This window comes from Zeus faber, assembly GCF_960531495.2.
Source record: "Zeus faber genome assembly, chromosome: 6".
In the NCBI taxonomy this organism is placed as follows: domain Eukaryota; kingdom Metazoa; phylum Chordata; class Actinopteri; order Zeiformes; family Zeidae; genus Zeus; species Zeus faber.
The window spans coordinates 32281363-32299449 of NC_137201.1; the positions used below are offsets into that span (position 1 = coordinate 32281363).

Below are 18087 nucleotides of genomic sequence, written 5' to 3' on the forward strand. Positions count from 1 at the left end.
CCAGTCTGCACCGCCCGCCACGCTCTGCCCCATCGCCTCCACCCGACCAACACCGACCGGGACACCAGGGGGACAAACTCTAGACAAGCGCCGCGGATCGCTCTCATTTCATTGCGCTGAGAGCGGTGGCGCCCCCCCCGCGGGGTGGCCGGAGGAGGGGCCACGCCCATGCCAGACAAACATTTTATTTAAACTTTGGATGCAATGGTCAGCCTCGGCAGAATTAACCAGCCACGCCACGGCGACGCCGGGCGGAGGAATCCTTGTAAAACTAACGATCCATCCATCCCGCAGCTATACGACCTCCCTGCTGTATTCCAGCTGTGCTGCGGGGTCGTGGGCGTGGCTCACGGGCGTGCGTCTGAGGGTGGTGTTCGGAGGGAATCTGGTTCCTGCTCGCAGAGGCATTTCCGCTGCGGTAGCTTGGCGCTCCATCTTATCCCTCTCAGCTCCCAGACTCGGGGATTTGCTGTAATTCCATTGTGTTAGAAGAGATTGGCCGCACGCTGACGCTCCAGTGATGCCTTGCTCATTGAATTTGAACTCATTATTGCCCCGTCGAAGGCCGCGCGCGCGGGGGGCCGGACACAGGCGAAGGGGGAGGGCTTCCAGGGAGGGGATGGGTGCCATCGCTTTGACCCGGGGTGGATGCCGTGCTTTCCGTCTTGGCGCCCACCTCCGGGCGGAGCCGTCGCTCTGTGAAGCGCCGCGCCTTGGTGAGCAGGGATGCACAGTGGACCTCATTCGAATCCGGTTCAGCGCCGGGTGCAAAGATAGATCCGTCTCGGGGTAAGACACGCCCGATATCCGCCCGACGCTCTGCCCGTCTCTCCGCACCAATATCGTCCCCTTCGCCACGCGCCCCTGGGCCTCCGCCCTCGAAGCGGAGCGGAAGCTCCTCAACGTCCGGCCGCTCCTCGCGCCAGGACACAGCCATGGAGGAACGGCAGCGCCTGCGGCCTTTCCCTCACCTGCGATCGTCATTCATCCAAAAACGACTCAAACTCAGACCAAACGATAAAGACCTCTCTCCATGCATCCACCCCCGCCCCCCTCGGGTCTTAAGAACCGAAACGTGGGTTCCGTTTGGCAGGAGCGTCAAAGTGATTTTAAGCAGCGTCTCTTTTTACGAGCAATGCGATAAACCCACACGACACCTGCGGCGTCGGGGCGTGGCCGTGCCCTGGACGTGGCGGGTGCCGCTCCTCCCTTCTCCGCCCGTCTCCTCTTCCCCACTGACCACGGCCCCCCCCTTCAACAAAGAGTGCTCAAACTTTAAACACAGAAATTGTGATGTGTACAATCTGATTTAATGTATTTATTTATGTATTTTTGCCAACTTTGTATAGTGTATAAATATCTATAAATATATGAAAAATGACAGTACTGTATGGATTTTAGCTGCCTGGTAAGGTTAATAGTATATACTTGGTAGACTAAAACAAAAAGTGTAGAGCCGTTCAAAAGCCAGTTATTGAGGAAATGCTTTTCTGTGAAACTCTGGTGCCACTGGCTATTTTTATATCCTAGGTTTGGTTTCCGGTTGATTTCCGTATTTATTTATGATTTGACTGGCCAGTGGGATCCAATGTGTGCATACCCTTCCTTTCTCTTCGTTTGTCAGTTTGCTTGTTTGTTGGTTGGTTTCCTTGCTGTTGTTTTTTTTTGTTTGTTTGTTTTGTTTTTGTTTGTTTTTTGACATCCAGCGAGGACACAGCGAGGTTCTGGCATCAGGAGAGCGCACTGGAACGCAGAACTGGACCCTGTGCTGTAGTGTGTGTTAGTGTCCGTCCATTGTAGAGTAGTGCTCTGTGTGCAGTGTAAAACCACCCCCATCACCAGTGTAGTGTGTCATGTGATTCAGGGCGGGGCGAGGTGGGGCGACATGTTCGGGAGGCTGACAGATGCCCTCTCTCTCCCTCTCTCTCTCTCTCTCTCTCTCTATACATCCCCGTCTCCCCTGCTCTTTCATTAACTCCTTTCATTTCATTCTTCCACCGGAATATGGATTTTCACTTCGTCTGCCTCATTGTTCATTTACTCTCATATTGAACTGTTAATGCCTACCTGGCACGAGTCGCGGCGGCGCTTCACTAATCCATACGGATCCTCATCTATCCGTGATTTTTCGGACATTAGCGGCTTAAGCGCCCGCGCTACGCTGGGGAAGTGCGGCGAACAGATTACTGTTTGATTAGCGCAGGACGGCCGGCGTTTTCCACACGGCTCCGTGGGGCGGGGGGCGTGGGGGTGATTGAGCGCAAACAGCCCCCGAGAGGGAAGGGAGGTCCGGCCAGGAAAGGGTCCAACCTTCCGTTTCTTTTCTGCCCTTGTAGTGTGTTTTTTTTTTTTTACTCTTTATCTTTGGACCCGACGTCAGACACGAAAATACATTCGATGGAGCCCGACGCCCTCCATCGCCCTATCACGTCAAACGCAGAGGGGAAGGGCAACTGTCAGCCCGCCCAGCAGAGACACAAAGTCGCCTCATTCAGGTGTCGAGAGAAAGTATTTTGATCTAGAGCGGCGTGGTGGTGGGTGGTCCTTTATTTGACCGTAGACAGACTGAGGACAGCCTTAACTAATGGCCCAGCTCCATCCACATGTACACTATGGAGACTGGGATGCGTGCACTTGTAATGCAATACTATCATCTTCCCTCCCCCAAATCTCCAGTTTTCCCACTGTTCCGATGTGTAGCTTTGTTGCTCTGTACATATGCGTGTAGTACTGTTGGTGTCTGTGTTAGGGTAGGAATGGGTTCTTACTGGGCTGGCAACACGACGCCCTCTCCCGAAGCCCATCTCCCCATTTCCCCTGATCCGCGACTCGAAACATTCCATTTGACCTCGCCTGTCACGGTGCGAAATGACCGATTTCGCGTAAAATCTGGGGAAAGCGCCGCAGAGGGGCTGGCGGACGGACGCCTCCGCCGGCGCCGCGAAAGAATAGAGATAAGTGTTGTTTCCTCCGCGGCCCGACCCCTCTCAGGGCGCTTTCCCTGCAAACGCTCGGCGTGAGGATTTCCACGCGAGCCTCTTCGCGCCTCCCGACCCCCCGTTTGGAGCTCCGCTGGGGGCGTCCGCTTGATTCCAGGAACCTCCGGGTCACTCGTCTCAAAGCCCTAAATTGAGGCCACGGGGTCGAGAGGAGCAGCTCAACATGGCGGCGGGGGAGGTGGCGGGGGGGGGCCGTGGTCACCAGGGCCGGGTCCGAACACTCAGAGTACAAACTGCACGGAAATACCTGTGATGAGGGACCTGAAGCAGCGGATTATGCTCGATCACTTCCTCCTCTAGCGATTGGAAATCTCACAGTTGACACTAAGTGAAGAAAAAAGTAAGCACAACCAGTCAAACACGTTTCCGCTTTTCTATCGCGATAGCCGAGGGCAAAAGGTTTCGGAATTCCGATTTCAACGTGGATAAAGCGATGACATAAATAAATACTTCTGGAAGTCATGAAGTAATCTTTAAAAAATGCAACTACAATCAAAGTACACATTTTTTTTCCCCCAAATATAACCTGGGTTGATTGCCGTTACCTTCTGCGGGTAATCTGATGACATCGTCCCAGTTACATGTAATCAGTTACTTCCCGGCTCTGGTGGCCGCAGCCTGTTACGGGAGGGAAGGGCGTCTGAAGGTCAAACCCAGTAACACTTTGGTTTTGCGTTCCATGTTTGTTTTTTTTTGCCTCTCCTGCTTTTTGGCTGAGCGGACTGTGATCTCTCGGTTGGTTTTCTCCTCCTCCTCCTCCTCCTCCTCCTCCACCTTTCTGTGTTTTAAGGTGTACTGGGTGGCCGGAGCTATGGAGCTGAGCTCTGATTTTGTTCTATATTAAAGAATCGTTTTTACTAGACCTGTCGCCGTGTCGAGTCATTCGTCGCCGCCGGTTGTTGATCCCGGTCCGGTTCCAGGTCCGGAAGGGGAAAGTCCTGCCGGGTTTCACCTCCAGCCGTGCTCTGATCAGCTGGTTCCACTCGGTACTTTCACCTCTGGGTTGATGCCAATTGGCAAATTCGCACGCTTGACTTGGTTCAAATTGTTTTTTGTTCTTATAGTTTCTTGTAGTTGAAATGTCTGATCCCTACAAACTCTGCAGGTGGATGGTCATACCCATAATCACCACAGTAAATATATACTATACAAACACTTTACATTTAACATCCGCACCCATGTGTCGAAAGTTGACAGCAGCAATTTGCATGGCTCAGCGCTTTAATCTTTTGAGAAGTATTTTGTCCAAATAATCAATCTCTGGCAGGAACCCTCTGCTCTGCCAAACACATTATCCGGCGCGGAGGCAAATTAATCACACTGTAACGTATCCCCGGCTTTGGGGATCCTTTATGCGACGCCAAGATGAAGACAGATTCTCTTGTGTGGCTTGTGACAGCTCTCAATTATATCAATTATTCTGTGCCTGTTCAGTTTCCACGCACAATGCGTCTAATTTCAGGAACGACCCCGAGTCACCTCATCAGAGACGCGGCGTTTCCGTCAACCCACCGACCGCTCCACCTGTCTTGTACGTGACACGCGCCGCGCATGTTGTGACTCTAAATGTCCCGCTCCGTGCATTAAGCCCCCGCTCCGCCTCTCTGCACAGAAGCCCAGACTGAGAGCCACAGTGGGAGAAGATGACGACGCATTTCCTTCCCGCCGTAAGTACGTGAGCGGGAGGGAAGAAAAGGGGAAAGGGATAAGTCTGAGGAACAGAAGTGAAGCGCTGAGGCGCAGAGCGTGTCACCGGGCCGCCGCACAAAGAGGCCACCGAGCCGCTCACTCGCCCCATCTCTCTCTCTCTCTCTCTCTCTCTCTCTCTCCCCATCTCTCTCTCTCTCTCTTTAAACAATCTCTCTAAAGGTTAACTCCTTGGTCTTGGTCTGTGGCGGACGTGGAGGGAAGCCATCGAACCGGCGGAAAACGCCGCGGGGCCGGTTTCCCCCAGAGCGGCAGAAGGACGCTGAGCCGGGCCGGCTCCCGCAGACGGGCCGGGGCGTCGTCCTTCCCCGAACCCCAGCAGACGGCCGCGGGCGAAGCCAGCCCGCCGCTCGACGGGAGACCCTCACTCGTCTCACCTCCGTCTATTTTTAGCGCCGCCGCACCCACCTATTATCCTCCCTTCAGTTCCCCGGCTGCATAGGTGTGGACGACAAAACAATGGCTGGCATTTATTCACGAAATGAGCACAAGGGCTCATGAGGCGTGAGGCACATAAATGGCTGTTTACGGTGCAGGGTTGTATTAGGAGGCTTTCCCCTGGGCACCAGCTTTGTTTTTGTTTTTCTTTTTTTTTAATCAGGGAACGTCTGCAGCAGGTTTGTTTTATGCAAACTGTGTCGATGCAGCTCTCATTACACCTGGAAGTATGAGGTCGTAATAAGGTCTGCCATGAAATATCAATAATCTAGTGATTAATAGCGAGAAAGCATGAAATGTGATGCCAGTTTCAATGATCCAGACATTTTCCTGTAGTTATTTTGGGGACGATAATGAACAGTTCCAGGCTTGGCACGACAGCATGTCATGCGGGGGAAAAAAATAAAAACGAAAAGACTGGCTTTTCAGCACAAGCAGAGTGAGAGGGAGAGAGAGAGAGGGAGAGGGAGAGAGGAAGAGGGAGAGGGAGAGGGAGAGAGGAAGGGCTTCAAGTGCTGGACAGATGGAGAGAAAGAGGAAGAACACAATGTGATGTGACAGAGGTGCAGAATGTGACAGCGTGTGAATCCCAGGGAATGAGACGAGAGAAGGGATCTGGTGCTGGAATTAAAGGGAACGTTTGGCTCATATGTGAACGTTCACCGTCCAAATCTACGATACCTCGGTCCAAAGGGAGGTGACACGAGGTGTCATGGAGAAAAATTGCCTGGCGATTAATTTAACCGGACTCAATATGCATGATGCCGTTTGGCATCCCAACTGAATAAAGGGATAAAAAAAAATGTAATTCCCTTGTTTCTGTTGAACATATTGAATCCCTCTTGCCAGTGCGTCATTTACTCTCTAGAGACCTCACATTTATTTGTGATGGCATTGTTGTTTTTTATTTGCTATCCTCTAGTTAATTATTTTTTGCCTTTGTTTGGCTATCGATGGCCCAGCACAGTGGACTCGACTGCACCGGCTCCCCAGGCAGAGAAGCTTTCCAGGAGAATATTCAATCAAATATCTCAGTCCTGTGTCAGATCCCATTTGGAACACTGTTGGAGTGTACAGTACAAGGTATTCAAAATGTGTGTAGCATTTCAACTTGGGGTTAACACAAAAGGGTCAACTCTCAATACAAGGACCAAGTTATATAAGTAGGACCACAACAACCACAGCTATTACTGCTGCTATTACTACTACTACTTATTATTATTATTGCTTGTTTTATAACATTATAACTGTTCAAATGATGATGATGATGATGATGATGATAATCATAATAATAGTAATAGTAATAGTTATAATAATAATAATAATAATAATAATAATATGGCCTTCAATAATTTGTTGCAGTGTCTCTGACTGAAATGCAGTTTTTCCAATTTAAACACAAATTTAATATAATAATCTCATACAATCTCATACATACAATAATATAATTTCATACAATGGCCATACATACCTATACTGGACTGGAGAAAATGGAGCTCTGTTTATTTTCTATGGCACTACATTGCCATCCAGTGGCAAACAGGAACTCTAATGTACATTTGCACCAGCCGTTCCATTGATCTGTATTGATGATTGTATTGATAGATACAGCACACAAGCAGAGAGGGGATGCATAATAAAATATAAATGTCCAATACAACACAATACTTGAACAAAAGAGAAAATAAATATGTATATATACAGTATGCAATTATGCAATATTATTACAAGTCCTCATTTATGATGAATAAAACAGAAGCATCTTCAAGAACATAATTACTTTAAAGTAGTGTTAGAAATAGAAACATTATCACTGTTAAGAAGGACCCCGTTCTTTCCTGCACCTGTGATGTGCTGCCCCTGTGCAGGATCTCCTTGCAACAAAGACTTGTTTTCACACAAATGACCCTGAGTCAGAAGGTGAACAGGCTACCTGGAGCTTCAGGTCCTCCTGCATTCAATACCGTACATATCAGGATTTTGCCTCATTTAATTTTCATTACAATAATGACAACAGGGCTGTGAATGCAGGATCATCTTCCTGAAACCATGCTATGATTCTATGGACATTATTACAGTAAGTTAAACGTTATGTCCAAACTCGGTGCAAGAATGTGTCTTTACCGAGGACTGCCACAGCGTTGGGAGGCCGACCCCTAAAGGTACAGCGCCGTCCTTTATTTTTTGGCCGTTCATGTGTGGTTACAGCACGGTCCCAGTCCTGAGGGTCACACATCCATCACAGCCAACGGTTCCATCACACCACCCGCACATGGCTGCAGCTGATGGAGCCCGGGCGGAGCAGACTATCGACCAGAAAGGCCCCCAGCCTTAACTGTGGCTCCTACACCGCCTCCTATGGTGAGACTTAACACACCCTGTGTTATGTATTATTTAAGATATAAATATCTTAAATTATGTCTTTGATTTTCTTGGTAAGAAGAAAACCTGGAATTTAATTTCATCCTTTTTGAACTTTTGCAAAGGCCTATTTTTTGTTCTATTTTAATAATAATAATATATAGTATATTATATATATATATATATATATATATATATATATATATATATTTAATAAAATATTTGTTTCAATATCAACATAATCGACCACAAGCCTAGACTGGGATCTATACCCTGAACTATGACAAAGTAGTAAAAAAAGGATAAAAGTTGAGTGCGGTAGTTGAGTTGAGCCGGTTCATATGGAATAGAAGAGGCTTTCCTCAGATAAATGGCCGCTACAACCTGAACTTATGGAGGGCAGCGACTCAAGGTCGTTGGAGGACATTCTCCGTATCTAATTTGTGATGTTTTCTTCCACACAGGAAGGGGGAACGCCGTCTCTGCCCTGGCACGTCTTTTTTCAATATAATCTTTCTATATGTTCACATGTCTAGACCTATCAACACTTTTTAGAGCGTAGACCTCATCACCAGAAGTGGATTCAGATGTGATGCTGGTTATTTTTAATATAAGACACAAAGACGTCCATTAATGCCAGATGGACGCACAAGTTCTGGTTAGTCAAGGGTTCCAGAAGGAGAAGCTTTTGATGATCTGACTTGTATCACGCCGCTGTCAAATGATTTTCACGTCATTGTCTTCACAGTAACGTAGGATATTAAGGCAGAATCATTCAATTTTGTCGATTATCTTCCTGAGCTGAAGCGGACTGGGAGTGAGTCGACCACATATTGTCGTTGATGTGCAGGTTGTCCTTGCCAGACAGTTTCGTGTCCCAGACTTAATTCCATTTCCGACGCTACGCTGGACCCAGCGGAGCAGAGGTGATAGCCAACTTCCAGGACAAGGTCCGCCAGAGTGGCCATCTCCAGCTGAGAACTCTCCAAAACAGTCAGTGGTTACAGGCAAAACACCACATGTTACACCCCGAGAGTATATTTCAGAGATTTTTTTTTTCAGGCTGAATATGCTCATTTGGGAAATTAAAAGACTTGACGCTTACTTGAGTTGTTGGATTGTGAGCGATGGCATGAATTTTGAAAATAACCAAACCCCTTAAACTTTCTAAGAGATGGTTCCTCAGAGAACATCGGTCTGAGACGTTCCCCCTGAAGCGAGTAAAGGGTTCCACTGAAACCAGCCAACTGTTGTGTCAAGCGCATGATTCTATGAACTCAGAAGCTTCTATTTTCTCTCCTCCAGCTCCAGAAGATGTCTCTCCAGACGGAGGACGCCGGGCGCTTCGTGTGCCACCGTCCCGACAAACCGGAGCCTTTAACCACCGACCTGTTCAAACCTTGCAGCGTTTTGAGCGAAGGACAGATCTGCAGCTTGGTGCTCCTGCAGCTCCCCGGCATCCTGGCGTGTCGCTGCCGAGCCGCCTCACGGAGGGAGCCGACCTGGAGCTGAACATTATTATCTATTCGCTGTTTACTTCCAGCGTGAATGAACCCATGAATACATGATTTTCTATTAGAATTACAGCGTCCGGGTGGTCCAAATGTGTTTCCTGCTTCCTGGTTGTGCACGAGGTCCATGTGGTGTGGGGGTGGTGTGGTTTGTGCAGCCACACCTGTCCTGGTTCTAAGTAACAGGGGCCCAGGATCAGAGTGGCTGTACAACTGTTGCTCGTTGGTTGGTCCAGCAGGCAACAGGTAAACTCCCCGTCCCCACACTCACTCAGGAGAGGAGCCTTGTCATGACACGTGTCCCTCTGCTCCTGGCAGGCGGATCCGCCACAGGCCGTAAATCTGTCCATCAAATAACAATTAATTTGCCTTACGATGTTTATGAACAATTATTGAACTATGTTTGTATCGCTTGGATATGCCTGGATATTGCCTATTTTTAGTTTGGCTTCTTCTCAGCGTTCTATGCCTTCAGTGCGTGTCCCGTGCGTCAGGGCGCCGAGGGGCTGCCGTGCGGGGCCAGAAAGGCTTCTCGAGGAACAGGACTCACGCGGGGACCCGGAGTTCCCTCGAAAGGCCCGGTGAGTCGCTCTGCGCCGGGCCGCGTGGGAACTGCGTAAAGCGGGAAATACAATGACATCACACGATCAATACACCCCCCTGTGTGACATCAGACTGCCCTCCTGACATCACCCTCAACAAAGAGCAGCGGGTTTACCGAGACATCCACTGGAAAAAAGGTTGGATTAAACTATATGTGTACTAATGTTATTGATCTATGGATTCGATATTTAGATTTTTTATTGATACTGTACTGTATGTGCTTTTATGTTTGTTTTTTTCCTTCCTTTGCAGGGCTCCTCTGGGTTTGTCCAAAATTCCGTCGAAAAACCAAACCTTGCTGCCTCTTACACCTTGTGATGGCGCGTCACTTTCTGACTCACTTGCCGACGTCCCGAGTCGCACAAACCACCGAAAACAGACGATCTCCGTAACGAACGTCGTGGAGGAACTCTGGGCTGCCTTGCCTCCACTTCTCTTTCAACCTGGGCCCTTCCGCCCCCGCCCGGGTTCTGCGATCCTGCCGCGGCCGGAGGTCGGAGCGCCGGCTGGATCCAGGAGGGAGTCGGTGCTCGGAGGAGGAGTGGATACACGGAGCGGTAAAGAGAACCGTCCTTCCTTCGCTTATCCCCGCAGGAGCGTGCAGGTGGCCCAGGATCCTCGGGGGTCCCCTTCTCTGCTCCGGAGTCCAGGCTTGAAGCTGCGCTGCTGGAGTCTTTGCAAACAGGGCCTTGAACGTTCTGCCTGAGGAAACGGCAGAACAAAAGGCTCAGTTAGTTCTTGGCGGGAAAGGCGGACCCGCCACCAGCGATGGAAACAGCGTATGGACGAGCGCATGCACAACGCAAATACATTGAATGGCTGTTTCCGTGTGCAAACTCCAGATAAATAAATATGGGATAAATATCAAATATGGGATTTTGTTTTTTGAGAAAATAATTTTACGCATTACCATTTAAATCTCCTTGTTCGGGGGCTTATATGACTATGTTGATGAAGGTTTAACAGTATGATTAATAAAAATGATTATGATTATGATTTAAATATGCTTCACACCCATACAGTTAAATTCTTAAAGATGTAGCTCCACCCTAAAAATACTTAAAAATATGACTTATGTGTGTTCCTCTGAGACCCTATTAGTCTCCTTTTTTTCTTCTTTATTTCAGATGAAGTGTTGGCAGCGAGACAGAAGCCGTGGAGGAGACTTGATGTATTCCTGCTCCTGCACACGCACCGTTCCTGACCCACACAGAATGAAACAAGTGTAAACTAATGAGCAAAATAATTATACCTAAAGTGAGAGCAGCACTGCACGTCTGGTATTTGTCAAACTGTTTGGCCTGAGCTGTAGAACCAGGAGCGGAACCGCGACCCTGAGGAGGATCATGTTCCAGCCGCGTCATACGGTGTGTGTGTATGTGTGTGTGTGTGTGTGTGTGTGTGTGTGTGTGTGTGTGTGTGTGTGTGTGTGTGTGTGTGTGTGTGTGTGTGTGTGTGTGTGTGTGTGTGTGTGTGTGTGTGCGCGCGCGCGCGCGCGCGCGCGCGAGATGTATTTCACATTACAACACAGTGACTCTGGACTCCACCAGTATCAAGTGGAAAAAGCTCAATAAACAGACGTGAGGTGCGTAAAATCACACTTGGGGCCTTCACAGTGTTTATTTTTTTTGAAATTCCGCAAATTCAAGACTTTTGGATCACTGAATAAAGGGAAAATGACAATAAGAGGACGGCCATATGTATATGGAGTAGATAAAAATAACACAATGACGATTTCATGTGACACCAAACAATAATAATGCAATATTAGCCGATGGGGAGAACATGCAAACTCCACACAAAAAGGACCCTCATCGGGAGATAACCCGCCGGAGCACGGTGCCCAGGCAGGAATCAAACCCAGGACCTTCTTACTGTGAAGCAACAGTGCAATGCACTGTGCCAATAATAATAATAATAATAATAATAATAATAATAATAATAATAATAATAATAATAATAATAATAGCAATGGCATCAAGATGAAGCAGCCTCCATGGTGCAGTATGAGGATCTTTCTGCCTTCTGTTGCTTTCACCGCGCCGGCACAAGTGACAGAATCCGAAATCCGCCGCCACATGAGCACAGCAATAAATATTTCAGGGCTCAAATAAATATTTCACTCCTCCGGCGAGATGTAAGAAAAAGATACGTGGAGCGAAGGGCGATAGAGTTACACTGCGGCCTCGGCGTGAGTAACAACCGTGCGTCTGAGCGCCGTTATCGCTCTGATACTTCCCCGCCCCGCTTCCATCCTCGTGCCTCACGTCGTTATTTCAGTAGGATTCACCTTTTGTGTTTTTTGTTTTTTTTGTAGACGTCCCGTCTTTATTTTAAGAGCCTCCCTATGGACATGCCTTTTATGGTGCGGTACGCCCCAGCTGTTCATGCCTCTAATCATCCTCCTTGTTCTCTCTCTCTCTCTCCTTCTTGGCACCGACACCCGTGGGACTGCTTACACAACACTGACAAGGGTTTGGGGGGCTGTTTAGTGTGTGATAAATATTTTGCACTTCTCAGTTACACACATTTACATATACGCACGTATACGTACGCATAGGCATGTTCGGTGTGTGCGGTCAGAAACGCCGCTGGTCGAGGAGAGCTGCAAGAGCACAAAGCCAAAGTGGTGGATTCCCTACACCACGTAGTGGTTATAACGCGTGCATAGAATAGATCAGAACGTATGAATGTTTGGGATTTTCCGTCTATCCCTTTTCCTTCACCTGGTTTTCCTGGGATATCGAGTCCACCCCAGCTTAATATAGGTTTGAGGTAACGGTGAATGCAGTCTCCCAGTCCATCGTGGGGTCGCACGCCGTCCCTAAGATGTAGAGCCAGCCCCGCCTGTCGTCGGAAGTGGGAGGAAACCGACAAAACATGGGGAGAACCTGCAAACTCCCCGGAGCCAGATTCCTAGAGATGAGATTCAACGGGATTCTAACTGGTGTCTCTGGAGGCTCTGATGGCGTACAACACTACCCACTCTTCCGCCTATGTCCTTTCAACAGCTTTCAATTAAAAAAAAAAAAAAAAAAAAAGCATATTGCAAAGTAAATAATAGACACTGACTCATTGAACTCAATAAATATTTAATAAGGGAAGACTAGATTTTGCTCACACACAATAGAATTTCAAAAATATCACATTGCAACAGTTTATGTTTGAAATGCATGTAATTCAGTGCAAACACAAATTAAAACACACAAACAGAAACGCACACACAAAAACACACACACACACACACACACACACATAAAAATCCATCCCCTGAGTCTTTGCTCCGACTCGCCAGTTTGCAACCGACTGAGAAATCAAAAGTGCTGTCAATTATTTCATTAAGTCCAGTTCACTAATCTTCACAGGTCAATTACAAGCTCATAAATTAGCAGCACAACTGTGTAACAGACATGAAACCATCCCCCCGACCAACCAACCTTCCCCCCGATCCCCACGGCAACCTGCGCCATCCGTTCCCTTATCACTGATCACTGATCATTTCCGGAGGTTACCCCCCCGGGGGATATCAGTCACCTGGCTCCACCTGCCCGGAATACTCAAACAAAACCAAACTCTCCTTTTTTTTTTTTCTCGGGTGGCTTTCCTCAGGCCTGACGTAAACACCCGTACGGAAAGACGGCAGGTGCAGGGGAGAGGAAGGTCTGTAGGACTGGAGGTCTGTACCCGGAAATCATCCATTCATCAGAAAGCAGGAGCGACAATTTTTTTAAATTGAGAATCCTGTTTCTAAGGCCCCCCCCCTCGTGTGGCCGCGCTGTCCAGGACGCCCTGCTCCTCATAATCGTAGTCCGCCTCCCCCCTCTCGTACTCCAGCTCCTCTCCCTCGTACTCCAGCCCTTCCCCCTCCCACATCAGCAACTCTCTTTCATACTCCACCGCCTCCTCCTCGTACCCCAGCTCGGCACCGCCGCACTGGGCGGGTCCCTGCGGACACCACCCCCCGTCCTCCCTGGCGGGGAGGCCGTGCTCCTCCACGGCCGCGTCCCCCGGCGGCACCGCCGCCTCGTCGGCGACGACGACAACCCGTCCGGAGGTGGAGCTGCTGTTCTTCAGGATGCTGTGAATGACCGGCTCCTCTCCTGCCAGGGCCAGCTCCTCGGCCTCCACCTCCGCGGCCTTCCGCTGCCTCTCCTTCTTGTCCTCCCTCTCCTGCATGGCTTCCGCTGCCCCCTCCCCCACCAGCAGCACCTCCTCCCCCACGTTGGGGGGACTGTCGACGGGGTTGTGGTCGTAGGAAAAGAGCTGCAGGGCGGGCATGCGCTTCAGGCTGGGGAACTCGGCAATCTTGTTGCGGTCCAGGTCCAGTATCTCTAGGCCCTCCATGTGCAGCACAGCCCTCGGGAAGTCCACGAAGCGGTTCCCGTACAGCCACAGGCCCCTGAGGGCCTCCATGCGCCACATGTCGGCCGGGAGCGTCTTCAGGCGGTTGTCCCCCATTTGAAGCGACCGCAGGCGGGGCAGGTCATACAGCTGCCGCGGGAAGCACTGGAAGTAGTTGCTCTCGATCCAGAGGCAGCGTAGGTTCTGCAGGTTGCTCAGCTCCGCAGGGAGGTCCATCAGTCTGTTGCTGCCCAGGTAGAGACGGGTGAGGTTGCTGAGCTGGCAGACGGACGGAGGGACGTCCTCCAACTTGTTGAAGTCCACGGCGAGTATCCTCAGCCCCTTCAGCTGGGCGACGCCGCCCGGCAGAGTGCGGAGGCTGTTGCCGCAGGCGTAAATCTTCTCCAGATGCATCAGTTGACAGACGCGAGAGGGCAGCCTCTTAAATTTACGATAGCTCAGGTCCAAAACCGGATCCCCGCTCTCCAACAACTCATCCACGCCAAGAGGCAGCTCCTCCTCCGCCTCCTCCTCCTCTTTCTTCTCCCTCTCTGCAATTTTCACGTCCTCCCCGTCCTCCTCTTTCCCGTCCCCTTCTTCCTCTCCCTTGGCGGAAGAGTTGCCCATGCCGCGGCCCGTCGGTCAGGGCAGAGGCGCCCGGCGAGGCAGGCCGGGGCCCGGCGTCACACTGGGGCTGGCGGCGAGGTTGGGGGGGGGACCATTCCCAGTGACACCAGTGAGGCAGAGCATCCTGGCCCCTCTGCACCTTCACGGTGGCGACGGCGCGAATTTCAAACTTATTTTTTCCTCTTCATGACAACTGTTTAGACAGTCATTGACCATCAAAAAATGAGTAGTAGTAATGATAGTAATAGTAGTAGTAGTAGTAGTAATAATAATAATAGTAATAATAATAAAAATAGTATCTACTGATTATAGTGACGGCTGCACTGTGAATAACTGACCTCAATAAAGTAGTATTGTTGAAAAGTCCACTTGCAATTCAAACACACAGTCGATGCGATTCTCCCCTGAACCGGGCTGTGGTGACACCATCCGTTCGTTGGGTCGCGTTACTCGTCACCATCCGCAACTTGAGGTAGAACTTCTGTCCGGTTCCCCCGGAAAACACTGCGCGCGTCGACGGTTCGGACACGGTGGTGGAAACGCGGCGCTCCGCTGGTGTGGGTCCCGGGTGTCGTCCGCACGGAGGGGCGGCCGCCCGGCGTTCCTGCGTAATAGCGGCTCCGTCCCCCCCGGTCGGTCCGGTGGAGCGCGGCGGTTCCGTCGTGCACGAGGTTTAACGACGTTGCGCGTCGAGTTGCGCGTTTTGGAAAAAGCGTCGCTCCAACTTCCCCAACTCCCCGGTGCTCGCTGCAGACTTCCACGTTTCACGGTCCACGCTCATCTATGGCCCCGCTCCCCTCCCTCCCCGTCTCCCCTGGCAACCGGTGGGAAGTGTGTGTGTGTGTGTGTGTGTGTGTGTGTGTGTGTGTGTGTGTGTGTGTGTGTGTGTGTGTGTGTGTGTGTGTGTGTGTGTGTGTGTGTGTGTGCGTGGGCGTGCGCGCGTGTGTGGGTGTTTGTGTGCGTGCATTTGATACAAAACACAAGAGAAACACAAACAATACAAAAATGCAAACGTTAAATACTATAATATAGTATAATATTATATCATATTATAAGATATAATAGTACTGTACAATGTTATTTTAACATAACATTGATTTATTTTCATTAACTGCATTTTGGGGGTTTTCTTTATTATTATTATTATTATCATTATCATTATTATTATTATTATTATAAGTATTATTATTATTATTATTATTATTATTATTTCTTTTATTAATATTTTTTTATTGCTCTGGTTTTTTTTATTTGAATCTTCTTGGCCGTTTTCGGGCAAAAAGTATCTGAAACATGGCAACCGCAGTACGCACAGACATGGTTGAGGCCTCGTAAGAACCAGGACGTTTCAGACGTCTCGTTGTTCAAGTTTTATCAACACCAAGGTACATTTGGAGCAGAGGTTTGTGAAAAACTGTTGCAAATTTACTGCCAGTTGAAGAACGTTGGAGCAATTTGATTAGTTTGAGGAGCGCCGCGATTGGTGACATCATCATCAGACGTTATGTAAGTCCAAGCTGAGTCTCTTTGGAAGTGATTTGCATGCAGCGCCCTGCGTCCTGTGCACTGCATAGTGGTTTCCATAGTGGCCTATGGATATTTTTTTCATATTTACTGTGTTTGTTCTGTGTATTTTGTTTATTTACATCCTTCATGATTTCATCATTTATATGGAGAAATTTCTTCGACATACGACTGTTTTAACATACGACCGTTCTTATAGAACCAATTACAGTTGTAAGTCAAGGTACCACTCTAGTAGTAATGGTAGTAATAGTAGTAGTAGTAGTAGTAGTAGTAGTAGTAGTAGTAGTAGTAATAGTCATAATAGTAGTAGTAGTAGTACTACTAGTAGTAGTAGTAGTAGTAGTAGTAGTAGTAGTAGTAGTAGCAGCAGTAGTAGTAATAGTAGTATTAATAGTACTGTTTCTAATTTCATCCGGCTGGTTTCCCACCTGGTTAGCTGAGGTGTTTTAATTAACCAAGGTTGATTAAAACGCAAAAAGAGATAAAAAAAATTCTAGCTCAAATAATATGTCTGTAAAATGTATTTAAACCATGTAAAACCTTGGATATACATCCATCATGCCACTGGGAAGACAAAGAGACAACAGGCTTTTCACTTCCTGTACATATCTTAGAAATTATGGTTCCTGGGGTCAGACTGACGTTGTGCTGCGGTGGTGTGTGTGTGTGTGTGTGTGTGTGTGTGTGTGTGTGTGTGTGTGTGTGTGTGTGTGTGTGTGTGTGTGTGTGTGTGTGTGTGTGTGTGTGTGTGTGTGTGTGTGTGTGTGTGTGTGTGAGAGCAGAAAGTCCCTAAAAGCTGAGTCAGAGCAGTGACCCTGTCGCCCTGATGACCGGACCGGCCGGACAGGTCTCACTGCGCCCGGGCATAACGCTGTCTGATGTGACGTGTCAAAAGAGCTGATTTGCAATTTCGACATCACATTGAAACGACCCTCAAGTGGCCTGACGGACAGTGTGCAGTAAACACGTTCCCCACGGAGCAGACACCACGAAACACAACATGCTCACAGCTAATCCTCACACTTAGAAATAAAGGTTATTAGTATAGCACATTTCGACAACAAGACAATTCAAAGTGCTTTACGTAAAACATTGAAAGCATTAAGACAAAGTGCCAAACAAACACATAATAAAAGGACATAGAATGCATAAAGTCTAAAAATAGAATAAATAGAATGCATAGAAGTTAGGGTGCAGTGCAATAAATGAATGAATGAGAAAGAATCCTTGTTTTACTATTTGTTAACAATTTTCCCCTATTTCCAGGATGGCGTTTTTTCCTCGTCAAGGTGACATCCCAGGCCCGGAGAGCCGGTTCGGAGATCCTTCAGTCGCGAGTATTCACGTTTCAAGCAGGTCATTCAAAGTGCTTTAAATCAAACATCAGAAGCCTCAAGACAAAGCGCAATAGAAACACGTTGTAAAAGGAATGGAAATTGAATGGAAAGTAATGCTGAACGTTTTCTTGAATTATCATCATTATCTTCATCTTATTTTAAGATCGAATCTTATCTTCACCGTCCGTAATAAAATATCCCTACGGCGTCAGAATGGCCCTACAATATATATTCTTATTATATTTATTGTTTACCCTGCCCAGTGATCCTGGAAATGTTCCCTCATTTCCGCCCGGCGATCAATAAAGTGTTACCTCTGATATGACCTGCATCTCTAGAGCTGTTATCTCATCTCATCTCGTCTCCTCCTATCTCACCTTCCACTGTATGATCTCTTATTATCTTATCTTATCTTTTCCTTCATTTCACCCACGGGATTAATAGTCTTATCTCACCTCATTTTATCGTACTCATCGGAAGTAGGATATCACGATGTGATCCGACCCCTGTCACAATACATATTTGTACTATCTTTACGTTCCTCTATTTTAATATGTTATACGTATGATGTACTTTTAATTTGTTGCCCGGTAATCATGAACAAATGTCTGTATCTGAGCCTGGAGATGGACGAGC

General features: G+C 48.3%; 1 protein-coding gene across 1 annotated transcript; it reads right to left on the minus strand.

The window, feature by feature from the left end:
• Nucleotides 1-13366: 13366 nt before the first annotated feature.
• lrrc10b (leucine rich repeat containing 10B) lies at nucleotides 13367-14587 on the minus strand (the record flags this gene model as incomplete). Its single annotated transcript, XM_080002948.1, has 1 exon — nucleotides 13367-14587. One exon carries the CDS (start codon nucleotides 14585-14587, stop codon nucleotides 13367-13369), a length of 1221 nt encoding a protein of 406 aa, XP_079859074.1.
• Between the last annotated feature and the right edge of the window lie 3500 nt (nucleotides 14588-18087).